Raw genomic sequence first — 15942 nt, 5'->3', positions numbered from 1 at the left:
CTACTCAGGTAATTCCGTAACATTCTTAACCTAAGTTGGTGTATAAATTTCAATGTGAAATAACTGACTGTTTAATACTAAGCCAGTTTAATCTATTGAGAATTACAATTTTTGGCGTTCTTGGAGGACATTTTAAAATAAATCGCATTGCCTTGTTTTGCTGTATTTGAAGTTTCTTAATATATATATCATTACTTAATAGCAGAATAGCAGGTCAATAAATAAAGTGTGGTTCAATAATTGAACGATAAACCAATATTTTATGACTCTGACTGATGTGTTTACATGTTCTATACATGAAGCCTATTTTCTGTGCAATTTTCGTTTCCAGATAAGTTACATGCTCTCCAAAATTTAGATTATCATCAATCAAAACTCCTAAATACTTAATTTTGTCTACTCTTTGGATTTCCATGTTTTTTACCTTCAGCGTAATATTATTTAACCTATTGTTACCTACGATATTAGTGTTTTTACAAAATATCATGAACGTAGTTTTTTCGACATTTAATTTCAGTTTTCTAAGGCATAACCATTTGTATAACGAGTCCAGTAGTGGAATTGACTAACTTATAACGATGCGATTTGTCGAGATTTTAATTAACGATTTTGTCGCTTGCCCTATCGATTGTACTATTCACTAACTTAGTTTTAACGACTCGAAATAGTTAAAATTTAAATTTCGTTGTAATAGTAGAAAGGTGGCAGCACAGCTTAACGAAACCTAAAAGATGCGAAAATCACAAAATAAAGCAGCTTTTCGTGTTTTAAAGTACTTAGGTACACTTCCGATTTTCTTTTTTGACTCAAATTGCCAGAAATATTAATTTCGTGATTTTTAACGCAGCCAAATTACTTGTATTTTGTATTTGTATTTTATTAAATTGCCGTTTATTTAACATCACAGCTGATCGTCGATAAACAAATATCAATAAAAATAGTTACTGAATAACAAAATCGTTAAAGTTGTCGATTCGTAAATAAAGCGATGGCAAATGTCGTTAAAAAAGTTAGTGAATTCCACTTCAGGTCTTCTTGTACTTTCAGCATGGCACATTCTGCATATTTTTCACTTATGATAAGCAATGCATCATCCGCAAATAGACGTATTTTACAATATTTTAAGCATCTTTTGATATCATTGATATAAAATGTAAATAATATTGGCGCCAAGACCGAGCCTTGTGGTAAACCAATGTTATCATCCACCACTGAGGAAACCTCCTTTCCAATTATCGTTCTCTGTTTTCTGTCACCCAAATAACTCCGGAACCATTCCAACGCCTTTCCTCTCATACCAATTTTAAACATAACGTCCAATAACTCAGATGTATCCACAGTTTCAAAAGCCCGTTTTAAATCCAAGAAGACAGACACCGTAAATTTTTTGTCCGCCATGTTTTCTTTCCAATCTGCAATTACCATATTCAACGCTGTTTCAGAAGAATGGCTCTTCCTGAATACCGATTGTTCTGGGATAATCACATTGTTCTTCTCTAAGTATGCCACAAGTTGATTCTTCACCACCGTCTCCATAATTTCTTCATCTGTAGGTAACGTGTTAATTGGACGTAGTTCCTCAGGTTTCATTGTATTTTTTATTTTTTCCACAGGTATTATTGTTGAAATTTTCAAGTAACTAGGTACAATACCGCTTTTTAAGGATTCGCTAATTATATCTTTGTAGAAATTAGCAGTATTTATCATGGCATCTTTAAAGATACCCTCCGATAAAAGCTTGTCGCCGCCATATTTGTTTTTAAGTGATTTTGTGATAATAATAATATCGTCCACTACGTCAGAAAATTTTAATGCTTCAAATGGATTACTGTGATTTGCGCTTATTTCATCCCCATTTACAATTTCTTCGATGCTATCATTAATTTCAACAATACTTTGTATAAAAAAGTTATTTAGGGCATTAGCCATATCATATTCATTTTCCAGGCATTCGCCGTTAATTACAATTTTAGTAATATGTTTTTAACGTCATTAAGCTCGACGAGGTATTTTAGACACTTCCACATACGTTTCACATCGCCATTGTTATTATTTGCTCTATCTTCCATGTATTTCTTTTTTTATAAATTATGGTTCTTTTATATATTTTCTTAATGACGTTATATTCGTCCCAAAATCCAGTATTTCGAGCAGTTTTATAAGATTCTATTTTTCTTTTATGCAGGTTTGTTAATTCTCGGTCGTACCACTTATTTCCTATCTGTATTTGGGTCCTCTTTATATAAGTCAGTGCTTGCATAGCCTCAGTTAAAACTTCGTTCAGGGCTTCGTAGCAAAGTTAAAAGATTTTCAGCACTATAGTATTCCCAACATGTAACAGTAGCATACCTTCTCATTTTACAAAGCTTTGTTGTTGGCACTTCGAAGTGGATTGTCTCATGGTCAGAAATGCGATGTTCACCTATATTCACTGCTTTAACTTTATCATTGTTACTGAATAGCAAATCAATTCTTGTAGACGAGTACTCTGTTATCCTCGTGTCGAAGTTTATCCTTTGTATCATTGCCATTTGTGCAAATAAACTTGTTAGCTGGAGTAAGTTGACGACACATTTACATTGATATTAAAATCACCAATTAATAAATTATTATCCGCTTCCTGAGATGTTCAGTGATGATTTCATTTAGATAAGTAATAAAGGTAGAGTCACTGCTACTTGGTGAGTGATATAGTACACCGATTTTCCATTTTAACGCGCATTTGTTTATTTTTACAATAATGCACCACACATTAATGTTGATTGCTTTATTACAAACTATGCTAAATTGTATATTTTCATACACATACATGACAACACCGCCAGTATGCCTACTTTGAGAGTCACAACGAATGCATTTGCTTTATTACAAACTATGCTAAATTGTATATTTTCATACACATACATGATAACACCGCCAGTATGCCTACTTTGAGAGTTACAACGAATGCATTTGTAGGTCGGAATACTAAGTTCAGAATCCAAGATATGTTCTGTTGTACACGTTTCCGTACATAACACAATACTTGGTCTTCTTATTTTAATAAGACGTTCCAGCTCGATTTTATTTGCTATAATACTACTAATATTAAGATAAATGCATTCCAAGTTGTATATATTGCTATCTCGTTTTAAATATTATTTTGACTTTTGCGCTGCAGTAAGAATTTTCCTTGGTTGCTAATAAACAACTTTCCTTTTCCTTGCATCTAGCTTTTGTTGGTATACGGGACAAGTTCTATCCAGAGTATCATGGTTTTCGTCAAGTCCTAGATACAGCTCCTTGTTTGCTCTTATGCAGTTAATGCACTTTGTTTACTGCATCCTTTATGCATTGTGTATGTTTATGCTCACCCAAGCATTTTTTGCATACTTCCTTTTCCTTGCAGTCAGCCGCTTTGTGATTAAAGCCTTTGCATTTAAAACAACACAATATCTGCACTGCATCATATACTCGGCAACGTTCCCATCCTACATTAAGCCTCTCTCCAGCTAGTACATTTGCGAACGCTTCAACAACATTCATTTCTATCACAGCATTATAGTAGTTTTTCGCGTTCTTTATCACTTCATATTGCTTAACAATTTTGATGTCCGTTTCACTTCAACAAATGTTTTGTCGTTTAATTCTTTGCACCAGTTCCTCGTCGCTATATTTAAAATTTATACCAGTCACCATGACTGCTGGTTTCACTTTTTTTGGGAATCTTAACCTAATATTTATTTCCCAAATTGTTCTCAATGGCATTTTTTATTTTGTCACGCTCATGATCATTTTCGCTTTCAACAATAACAACTCCGCTATGCCTTGCTACTATATTAGTTATTTGCAGCCCTTTAGGATTTAGCTTTCGAGTTTAGGTCATTTTTGGTTATTTCAATATTTTGCCTTTTATTCGGCTTGACAATTAAGGGATGATTATTTCTAATGTCTGGCAACACTTCTTTTTTTGTCTATTATTTTTTGCTATCGCTGCGTATGACACTTTGGCTTCAACACTATTAACATTTTTCTTTATTTCATTGCACATTTTTTTATTCTCTTTACTTATTCCTTCAATCATTTTCTTATTGTCATACTTGTTTGTTTTCAGCTCATCACAGACCTGCTCGCTGCTTCGCTTGAAGCCTTCAGCAATTTCCCGTATTTTGTTCACTTCTACAACACTCTTTTCGCATTCTTGCGCTTTTTGCATTGCCTTAATTCTGTCGCTAAATGCAACTTCCAATGCTTTTAAAACTTGCTTTATTTCTCTTTCGTGTTTCTTGAGAGCTTTATCAAATTCATTCCGGTACTCAAATAGTTGTTTGCCATTTTTGCTGGCAGCGATTTAGTTTAGCACCCCCCGAGTTCGGGGTTTAACTTGGTATCAAATCACAAATATATATTGTTACGAATATTAGCTAAACTAAGGAGTGCTGCCATCTCTAAGCCGATGCTAAGCAGTGACGTGAATTCACATCCATAGATCAATCATTCTGTATCTACATAAACGAAACAATAATTGCGTCTGCACATATGTACCATGTAAGTATACGAGCAGCGGAGAGTCAATGCACAAACACATGCATATATCTAAGATACTCCTATAAGTATGCAATGAGAAAAACTATAAAATTGTGCAATTGTAGTTACAGCTGAGAAGTTTGCGAGCTGCTGGACTAGTAGATTCTGGAAGCGCCTAGAAGATGCGAAGGTTGAAATCAAAGAGTATAAAAGGCGACAATTGTAGAGGCGCTGGAAGTTCAGTTTGATTTGAGTTGTCAAGCAGTTTCGACTAAGACGCTATCTAGCGAGCAAGAGCAGTGTTATTTTGAATAGTAGAGTTTCATTTGAGCTATCAATCAGTTTGGTTATTAAGCAAGCTATTCGTTGCACAGTTAGTGTTATTGTGAAGTACTTTAATAAAGGCCATTTTGCATTATTAAATATTGGAGTTATTTATTCAACAGTTTAGTGATTCGAACTCAGCAGAAGATTGCAAATAAGGAGTTCTGCAGTAAATTCGTTACAATTGGTGTCCGAAGTGGGATTGTTGAAAAAATTCCAGAGGACAACAAGGACATGGCAAAGTTCGGTGAATTGAATATCCAGCAACTAAAGAAGGAGTTGGAGAGCCGTGGATTGAATACAAGCGCCGTTAAACTTGAACTTCAGGCACGGCTACGAGAGGCAATGGAAGCAGAAGGAATTGATGTGGAAGAGTATGTCTTTCATCTTGATGGCGAGGAGACAACAAAAATTGAAGAGAAAAATGAAACATCGCAGACGGTTACCAGCACAGACTTGAACATGATATTGGCTGCAATATCTGCACAAACATCGACAGTAGCATCAATGTCGTCGCATATGTCAGAAATGTCGTCACAAATGGCATCACAATTGGAATCGCAGGAGACACGCATAACATCGAAGATTGAAGCACAGGAAATACAAATTTCATCAGAACTGGAAGAACAGAAGACGTATATGGTATCCCAACTGGAATCGCAGGAAACCCGTATAACATCCAAGATGGAAACACAATTGGAAGAACAGAAAACACACATGGCGTCACAAATTGCAGAACAATTAAAAGAACAAGAGGCACGCATAACATTACAGCTTGAATCACAAGAAGGGCGTATCTCAACAAAGCTGGAGGCACAGGAAACAAAATTCTCATCGCAGCTGGAGGCTGTTAGTGAACGACAAAATAAAGTGGAGGCCGCGAGGGATGCTTTGAAAGATCGGATTCAGGAGTTACAATTGAACCGTCCAATCACTTCAACGTCTACTCTGAAGGTAAAATCGCCAACGTTTGATGGTTCTGTTCCATTCCAGGTATTTAAGCACCAATTTGAGAAGACGTCGGCAGCGAACAACTGGAATGCTGAAGATAAAGTTGCTGCTCTGTTCGTGGCATTGAAAGGGTCAGCAGCCGAAATCCTACAGACGATTCCCGAAAGAGAGCGGACCAACTATGAAGCATTGATCGCCGCTGTCGAGAGACGTTATGGAAGCGAGCATAGGAAACAGATATTCCAAATTGAGTTGCAAAACCGTCGCCAAAGAGCGAATGAGACTTTGCAGGAGTTTGCCTTGGATGTTGAAAGGTTGGCTCATCTCGCAAATGCGGACGCACCCGTGGAATACACCGAGAGGGTAAAAATCCAGTTTTATAAATGGCATACGGAATGTGGAAACGAAGCGAGCTACATACGCAAACCCAAAGCTGACATTTGCTGAAACGGTATCACATGCATTGACTCAGGAAACGGCCTCACTATTGAGTAAACCAGCATACAGAGCTCATCGCGTGGAAGTGGAAAGGCCAGATTGGGTAGACACAATTTTGGAAGCACTGAAGAGATTACAACAAAACAATGCCGGAGTTATGAAGTGTTTCAAGTGCGATAACCCAAGTCACATTGCACGTCATTGCAGCACCGGTCATGGTAGCTCCAACTTGGCTGGTCGTAAACGCAAAGCTGGAGGAGATAAACAAGAGCGAGTCAAATGTAAAGATCGAGAACTTGCCCCAGCTATTGAATGTCGTGTTGTACCTATCTCGCAAACTGGAAGGAAATCGAGCAGTCTTACCGTCAAAGGAAATGTGGATGGCAAGGAGCGTGTACTGACTGTAGATACGGGCGCATCTCATTCCTTGATCCGATCTGATTTGTTCAACAGGAAAGTGAAGCCATTACCTGGAGCAAGATTGCGTACGATTACTGGCGAGTATAACCAAGTCCAGGGAGAAGTGGTATGTGAAGTCTTAATTGGGGAGGTCATGGTTCTACACAAATTCGTTGTGGCAGAGATCGTTGATGAAGTCATATTGGGAGTGGACTTCTTGGTTGACCATGACATCAAGATCGATATGCAGAGAAGGGTGATGCGTTATAAGAACAAGGATATACCACTTAACTTCAGTTTGGAAAAAGGGTTCAGCAGTAAGCGAGTGCTGGTGGAGGAGATTCGACAGAGACCACGAAAGTCAAGGAAAGTAGATCGAGCAAAGGTTGATGGATCGAATGGGCCAAATAAATCAAAATCAAAAGTATCTGCGAGAGAAACACTGGCATTGACCAAACCTAATGGACGCACAAAACCGAAGCAACGAATTTCCCATAAAGAATGCGAGGGTAGTTTCAAGCCAGAGCGCACTACTGTGGGGAAACGTGGGAACGCTATTGATTATGCAAAGCAAATCCGTCCAGCGCAAGTTCTACGAAGTAGTTCATTGGCCAAATAACAGAGTGTGAAGGAACGAACCAGGGTATTGAGTAGTACGGTGAAACACAGGTACCATGAGAACAATAATTCGAAAGGTTTCTTGGCGGGAGATTTGGTACTGTTATACAACCCTCACCGGCGGAAAGGTGTTCCAACCAAATTTCGGTGCAGTTGGGAAGGCACGTACAAAGTTGTGAAGAAGATCAGTGACACCATCTACCGCATACAAACCATTGGGAAATCACGAAGTAGAAGAATGGTACATTTGGAGTTGCTGGCAACGTTTAGCTCGGGAGGTTTGTCTAATCGGGACTATCAGACTTAGGTGGAGGGCAGTGTTACGAATATTAGCAAAACTAAGGAGTGCTGCCATCTCTAAGCCGATGCTAAGCAGTGACGTGAATTCACATTCATAGATCAACCATTATGTATCTACATAAACGAAACGATAATTGCGTCTACACATATGTACCATGTACGTATACGAGCAGCGGAGAGTCAATGCACAAACACATGCATATATCTGAGATACTCCTATAAGTATGCAATGAGAAAAACTATAAAATTGTGCAATTGTAGTTACAGCTGAGAAGTTTGAGAGCTGCTGGACTAGTAGATTCTGGAAGCGCCTAGAAGATGCGAAGGTTGAAATCAAAGAGTATAAAAGGCGAGAATTGTAGAGGCGCTGGAAGTTCAGTTTGATTTGAGTTGTCAAGCAGTTTCGACTAAGACGCTATCTAGCGAGCAAGAGCAGTATTATTTTGAATAGTAGAGTTTCATTTGAGCTATCAATCAGTTTGGTTATTAAGCAAGCTATTCGTTGCATAGTTTGAGTGTTATTGTGAAGTACTTTAATAAAGGCCATTTTGCATTATTAAATATTGGAGTTATTCATTCAACAGTTTAGTGGTTCGAACTCAGCAGAAGATTGCAAATAAGGAGTCTGCAGTAAATTCGTTACAATATATTTTAAAGTGCGCAAACTTATAATTTAAAAGTTATTTGTTGTTAAAGTTTGCAAATTTCTATACAACTTTTATATGTGTATACGTATATATATTTTATGACATTATAAATCTGTGCTGCCACATCTATAAAACGGAACAAGTGCAGAATCGAAAAATAACTTATAAAAATACCTTTCAACTGATGTATATATCTTAAACTTTTCTAGTCTTTATTTCCCAAAAATTTGAAAAAGCTCTTTTTGCATTTGTGAACGAGCTGATATTACCTTATAACTCTTATGTTTATTGTTATGTTACCCGATCCAACACCGGCTGCGCCATGCACAGTAGATCTGCGTATACCACCTTTCTGCATAGGCGGCCTTCGGTCCCGCTTATAAAAAATAACCCTGGGCTACGCCATGCCAAGTCCGGGTGTGTGGTATAGCCGTGGCTACCGCCACGGTTATGTTGTTGTTGTTGTAGCAATGCTCGCCCCACCTAATAGCCGCGACCGATCACAAATTGTCATCAATATCCTCTAACGGGAGTCCAAGGAAACTTGCCGTTTCAACAGGGGTGGGCCATAAGGAAAGGGGTGTTAGAGGCGTTGGTTCCACATTACAATTAAAGAGATGGTTGGTGTCATGTGGGGTTGATTCTGGATAGGTAAGAGTTTAACCTGTTACAGTCTCCAGAACGAAGTTGAGCAAGAGTGACACGCGTTTCCCTGGGGAGTATGCGTTCCTCTTCCGCGAATTCTGGATATTTTTCTTCAAGTACTGGATTCACCGGGCAATTCCCGACATAAAGGTCCGACGCCTGTCTATGGAGTTCACCAAGGACCTGCTTGTGTTTTTTCGCTTCATACGGCTGGGTTCTCAGGTGCCGTATTTCCTCAAAATGCTTACGGAGATGACTCCTTAGGCCCCTAGGCGGTGCTGGTTCGTCAATCAGATGTCTGTTGGGATGCCCAGGTTTCTGGGTATTCAACAGAAACAGTTTGGTCAGCATCTCATTTCTCTCCCTGATGGGGAGTATTCTCGCCTCATTATGCAGATGGTGCTCTGGGGACATAAGAAGACAGCCCATGGCGATTCTGAGAGCAGTATTTTGGCAGGCCTGTAGTTTCTTCCAGTGGGTGGTTTTTAGGCTTGGCGACCATATGGGTGACGCGTAGCACGTAATCGGCTGGCTAATTGCTTTGTATGTGGTCAAGAGCGTTTCTTTATCTTTTCCCCAGGTACTGCCAGCAAGGGATTTGAGGATTTTAGTACGGCTCTGAATTCTTGGAACAATTGCGGTTGCGTGCGCACCAAAATGTAGATCCTGATCAAACGTCACACCCAAGATTTTGGGGTGTAGGACAGTCGGTAGCGTAGTGCCATCGACGTGGATGTTCAATATGGTCGACATTTGGGGCGTCCATGTTGTAAATAAGGTCGCGGAAGATTTAGTCGGTGACAATGTCAGGTTTCGCGAGGCGAAAAAACTGGAGAGATCAGGGAGATAGCCGTTTATTTTATTGCATAGCTCATCGATCTTTGGGCCTGGGCCTGTGGCCATTATTGTGCAGTCATCGGCGTAGGAAACGATTGTGACTCCTTCCGGTGGTGAAGGTAGCTTAGATATGTAGAAATTAAACAAAAGCGGGGATAGGACACCACCCTGTGGCACCCCTTGTTTAATTCTCCTTTGTTTTGATGTTTCGTTTCTGAATTGCACCGATGCCTGCCGACCACCCAGATAATTTGCGGTCCACCTTTTAAGACATGGGGGAAGGGTGGACCCTTCCAGGTCTTGCAGTAACGAGCCATGGTTGACCGTATCAAAAGCTTTTGATAGGTCTAACGCTACGAGTACTGTTCTATGGTGGGGATATTGATTCAAACCGCAATTTATCTGGGTGCTAATGACATTTAGCGCGGAGGTAGTGCTATGGAGTTTTCTGAAGCCATGCTGATGAGGGGCTAGCTGCAAATGTGCTTGGAAATAAGGGAGCAAAATGGCTTCAAGCGTCTTTGCCACTGGCGATAGGAGAGATATCGGACGATATGACTCACCTACGTTAGCTGGTTTCCCAGGCTTTAGTAGCGGGACCACCTTGGCCATTTTCCATTTCTCGGGTATGACAAAGGTGGAAAGAGACAGGTTGAAGACATGTGCCAAATATTTGAAACCCTCTTTCCCTAGGTTGTTAAGCATCGGCATGGCTATGCCGTCTGGGCCCACTGCTTTGGATGGTTTAGCGCGACCAATGGCGTCCTCAACCTCTCTAGCGGTGATGGTAATTGGTGACGCGCTGAGTTTGTGTTTATGTGCGTGTCTATTGGCTCTCCGTCTATCTTTGTCGACCGTAGGATGCATTATATATTGTCGGCAGAAAGCGCTCGCGCATTTTTTCGCATCCGAAAGCACCTTATCGCCAAAGGCGATGGAAACTTTGTCTTTGTGCTTAGTGTGATTCGATAGGGACTTACATCTGCAATGCAGATCTTGCTGTGAGTTTAGTCTCTTGAATCGCAGCAATGCGGATTTTGTGCCGCTTCATGAAATCGACTATCTCCGGGGAGGGGGGCGCTTAGGCGTAGACTACGGGACGCCCTTGGGCGTGAGCAGCAAGGAGCCACAAAAGATTTATAAAAGTTACGTGGACGTCGGGTTTTGGGATCAAGCCCAGAACAACCTGTCCGATGCAACCATCCCTTGCACGAGACACACTGAACAGAGTATGACCGTCCTAAAAAGATTCTTTTCTGGCAAATGCAGCAAAACCATTTCTCAGGACCGGGGTCATGAGACGGACGCGGATTGGGTTCGATACCTTCCCGGAGTAAGAGAATATGGAGCAGTCCTACTGCAAGGAGCTGCTGGGAGGATGACAATTTGTGGGAGGGACGAAACAAATTAAATGGGGTCACACTGAAATGACAGTCCTTGGTCGGGAAAAATCCCGAGTCGCTCCGGTACATAGAACCGACTGCCTTGGGAAGCACCACGGTTATGTCCTTCTGCGTAGTACACTCTTCTGCGCAGAAGGTTGTACTACGCAGAAGGACTTCACCGTGGCGGTAGCCACGGTTATACCAGACATCCGGACTTGGAATGGCGTAGCCCAGGGTTATTTTTTATAAGCGCGGCCGAAAGCCGCCTACGCGGAAAGGTGTTTCAACTTTTCAAAATGAGTAGTAAAAATATATATTTTTATATTTTACTCACTACCATCTGCATATCTTTAAGAATGTCATCTACGTTATGCGCATACTGCATACAATCAGTACACATAAAGCTAACCATTTCACATTCGTCTAATTTATTAACACTATATTGGTCTATGCCAGAGCATTTTTGTGCTAAATGATAATATTTCCCACACACCCCTTCGCAACGAATTTTTGACACTTCTCCACGTATTGCACTTTTGCACTTGTCGCATTTACTCTCCATTTTTTATATAGAATGAATATATGTATATGTATGTATCAAACTTTGTAAGTGGATGCGCTTTGCTTTCTTTATTTAGAGTCACTTTCTCGCAAATATATTAAATTTAAAAAATCAAACTTTATTTGGTATAATATTCTTGAAACCAACTTCTGATTCCGCTTTTTGAGTCTTTGTCTCACACCGTATTTATTCTTAAAAAGTATTTGTATGTAGATTAACCATTTTAAAATGTAAAATTCGAGGAGCAGAAATAAACACAACCGCACCGTTTTGCAATGTTTCGACAAATGTTGCTGTTTAAATGTTGAGTTTTTTGTCTTGTTTTGATTTCGAATTCAAAACTCATTGCCAGCATTTTGTATTAGCAATTTGGGAGTATTACATATATGATCTCTCTAGACAACCGAAAATTATCGGTAGGGTTGTAAAAAAACCCGTTTTGGTCCTAGAATCGCGAATACGAAAAAGATAAAATGTGAGTCGTTCGAAATATATTAACGAAAAATAACCCCGTCCATCCGAAACTGCGTATTTTTGTGAAGAATATACGTTGGCGGCCTTCGAACGCGCTTATGAATTTCTTTTGAAAATACTTCCTCACAGAAGTAAAATTTGTGGTAATTTTTTACTTTAGCTCAAACTGCTAAAACTCGGCCAAAAATATCAGGAGAGGAGTCAAAAGACGCGCTTTGCACCCAGGATCACGATTCCTAAGGCGGAAATTCTAAATTTTATTTCGTTTCGGAGATATTTGCAAGCAAAATTGAAATTTTGGTAATAGTGCAGTTTACGGTACCCACCGAAATTTGGGCCAAAATTTTCGAGTGGGGTGTCAAAAGACGCGTATTCACGTCTTGATCAAGAATCCGAAAGCGGAAGTCAACTTTTTTTATCCGATATTAACGAAAAACCGAAAAAAGACCCGCGGGACCTTCCGAAAACGGGCTTCGGCCGCCTTATAAAAAATAACCCTGGGCTATGCCATGCCAAGTCCGGGTGTGTGGTATAACCGTGGCTACCGCCACGTTGATGCACAATTTTTTTTGTGGGTACAAACACAACGACAACCACATGAAAATCGCCAACTTCAACTGCAAATATCTCCGGACAGAGATAAAATTTTTCTTTCCGCCTTCGTATTATTGTTCTCGAGATTAATACGCGTCTTTTGATAGCTCACTCGAAAATCTTGGCCCAACATTAGGGTGGGGCCCATAACCCCACTACTACCAAATATACTATGGATCCCACAACCCCTCTCCCCCTTTGGAACAACGAGCCAATTTTTCGGTTTTTTGGAAATAACTTTGGTAATAGTCTAGTTGAGGGGTCGACTGCTAATACGCTACCAAAAATATCGAGAGGTGTCAAAAGACGCGTATTAATCTCGAGAACAATTATCCGATGGCGGAAAAGAAAAATTGTATCTATGTCCGGAGATATTTGCAGTTGAAGTTGGCGATTTGCATGTAGTTGTTGTTGTTGTACCCACAAAAAAATTTGCGCATCACCGTGGCGGTAGCCACGGTTATACCACACACTCGGACTTGGCACGGCGTAGCCCAGTGTTATTTTTTATAATCGCGGCCGAAGGCCGCCAACTCAGAAAGGTGTTCTGCGCAAAAATACTATGGATCCCACCCCCGGTTTCGGAGGTACCCGCAGGTCTTTTTTCGGTTTTTCGTCAATATCTTTTGAACGAGTTAATATTTTTATTTTCCGCCTTCGGATTATTAATACTTATGTCAAGACACCATTCCCGATATTTTTGGTAGCGTATTAGCAGTCGACCCCTCAACTAGACTATTACCATAACTTTTGACAGAAAAAAAATTTGAATTTCCGCTCTCGGATTCGTGGTCCTGGGATCAAAACCCGTCTTTTGACACCTCTCCCGATAGTTTTGGTCCGGTTTTAGCAGTTGTGATCTAAAGTAAACAATTACCCAAAACGCGATCCTTGTCCAAATTTCTTTTTAATGCCGATATTTTGAGTTGTGTATTAAGAGGGTCACGCTGTCGTATATAATCACTAAATCTTTTGGCGATTGCATTTACATTAATCTACTGAATGTACCGACTAGTCCGATAATGCGAGATATAAATTTATCTATACCGTATGTGGAGAAACTTGTGGCATTAGCAAAGGAAAACGAGATGGTTGATCATTTTCAGCAGTCAAACTGTTGTCCAAATAATTGTGTGATCCGAGTCCTTCTACTGAACATAGCAAATTGAATAAATGGGCTATTGGGCCCATAATATTTATAAAACGATATTGTTGTTCGAAAAGTTTAGTCATTGCTGCTAGACTTCTGGCGATACATAGGTACGTCAGCAAACTATAAGAGGATAATTTTTCTATCCAAACACATATATAGGGATGCAACGATACTATAAATAGAAAGAGTTATCGATAGAAACACATTTGGTACGATCCAATGAAGCCTGATCCAGATACGGATAGAAATGTAAAGCAAGATGCACACGAGGGGTGTCTTCGTAGGCGCGTGCGTACAAGATATGACGGTAGTAAAGCAGTTTAGGGGACCCACCCTAAAGTTGGGCCAAGATTTTCGAGTGAGGTATCAAAAGTCGCGCATTTACGTCTAGATTAAGAATCTGAAAGCGGAAGTTAACTTTTTTCACCCATTCAAAAGTTATCGGCGAAAAACAGGTTTGTGTGATACATATTGTTCCCTTATGTGTGCAATCTTTTAAGCGCTCACATCACTTTATTTTTTATACATGGTATATTAACATAATCTAACTTGCACGAATTAACGAAAAAATTATGTTTAATTTCACTAATTTACTTATAAAATATCAACACAAATATTGCAAAAAATGTCTGTCCAAATGAAAACATATGAAAGTGAACAGTGTTGCCAGCTCAGCAGGTAATAAAACAAGGTTTTGTTTGATATATAAGACTTCTATATTTAGAAGAAATTTCTATAATAAAATTAGGTTTTTAAAGGTGGAAAATATTTGACAAAATATTTTAATTATTTTTTTTTTCAAAAAAGGCTTAACTAACATGCACAGTAATCCTGCGCAGAACAGAGAAAGGTCTTCTACGCAGAATTACTGTGCATGGCGCAGCCGGTGTTGGATCGGCTAAGGGTTTTCTATGTAGATGACTTGAGAAAAGCAAGAGTAATTCCTTGTTCAGTTAATTTCTATTATTGCTCATCTGGCAGCACTCTTCACCATCAGGTGTTTTTCTTCAACAACGAATCAAGTGATTAGAGTGTATTTTCTGTATTTTTATTACCTAATTGCATATTAAGTAGAGAAATAAGACAAATTTTTTGCACTAATTCGTGAATATCATATTGTAATTAAAAGATTGTAAATGTGCGGGAACAATATGTACAAGACGAACCAGCTTCTCGCGCATAACTTTTAAACGGGTAAAACGCTTTCGGATTCTTGATCTAGACGTGAATACGCGTCTTTTGATACCTCACTCAAAAAAAGGCCAAATTTTAGGGTGGGCCCCAAAAATGCACAATTACCGATATGACATGTAGCTGCGATTTCTCTACGCCTCAAGATCTGCACACTAAGCTGCTTTCGAGCGTCGCTAGAAAAACAAACAGTTATTGAAAAAAATAAGTGAAGAAATTCCTTCAGGTATGTCTGCCCACAAAGGAAAATATGTATTAAAAGTTGTTTGCATCCCCGTGTCTTTGTAAATTATGAAAGGCAATTTTACACCACCGCGGACTAGAGAAAAAAGTGATTTCTACTTTCCAAAACTTGTTAGCCTTTTAATCGCGTCAACAATGTCTAACCAAGCTTTTATGGTGCTGAATACTCTTTTTCGCTTTGGTAATATACCTTTCATGCACTTTTATTAACTAAACTAACGTATTCTATCTAATTACACAAATTTGCAGAAAAATTAATGTAAATAAACATCTTGTTCTTCGTTTTTTTCAAGCGTACGTACGCTCAGCGACCATCATTGCTGTACTCTTAGCTACATGGAGCTTTCGTGTTTTGTCGCTTTCATGCAGCTTACACGTCGTGTGCAGCTCTCCATTCAAGTACATTTGTTCGACATCAAAACGCACAGATTCCGCCTGCAGCGTCTAATACGCGTCTATGACGCGTGCCTCGTGTGCACCCTGCCTAACATGCAAATGCAACCAAAGAGGCTAAATATAACAAGAGCCACCAGTTTGCTACGAGTGGCGATTAACTCGCTGGAAATTAAAAAAATTGATGCCTAATGTTTTCCAAGAGGGACAATTGAAAGAAAATTAATTAATTACCCATCAAAAATCTAGTGACCGAAAATGGCGACCAACAACAAAAAATCC

The 15942-nt window shown here is 39.4% G+C and overlaps 1 protein-coding gene across 1 annotated transcript in view; it reads right to left on the bottom strand.

Annotated features, from left to right (window-relative positions):
• Positions 1 to 13997, bottom strand: part of Phm (Peptidylglycine-alpha-hydroxylating monooxygenase) — a 316703-nt gene extending 302706 nt beyond the window's left edge. Inside the window, exon 1 of the mRNA XM_067777129.1 lies at positions 13728 to 13997. Coding sequence (XP_067633230.1) covers positions 13728 to 13913 — 186 coding nt within the window. The 5' untranslated portion in view covers positions 13914 to 13997. The remainder of the gene's footprint in view (positions 1 to 13727) is intronic.
• Between the last annotated feature and the right edge of the window lie 1945 nt (positions 13998 to 15942).

The sequence above is a fragment of the Eurosta solidaginis genome, chromosome 3 (assembly GCF_040869045.1).
Source record: "Eurosta solidaginis isolate ZX-2024a chromosome 3, ASM4086904v1, whole genome shotgun sequence".
In the NCBI taxonomy this organism is placed as follows: Eukaryota; Metazoa; Arthropoda; class Insecta; order Diptera; family Tephritidae; genus Eurosta; species Eurosta solidaginis.
This window is presented reverse-complemented; position numbering and strand designations above follow the sequence as displayed.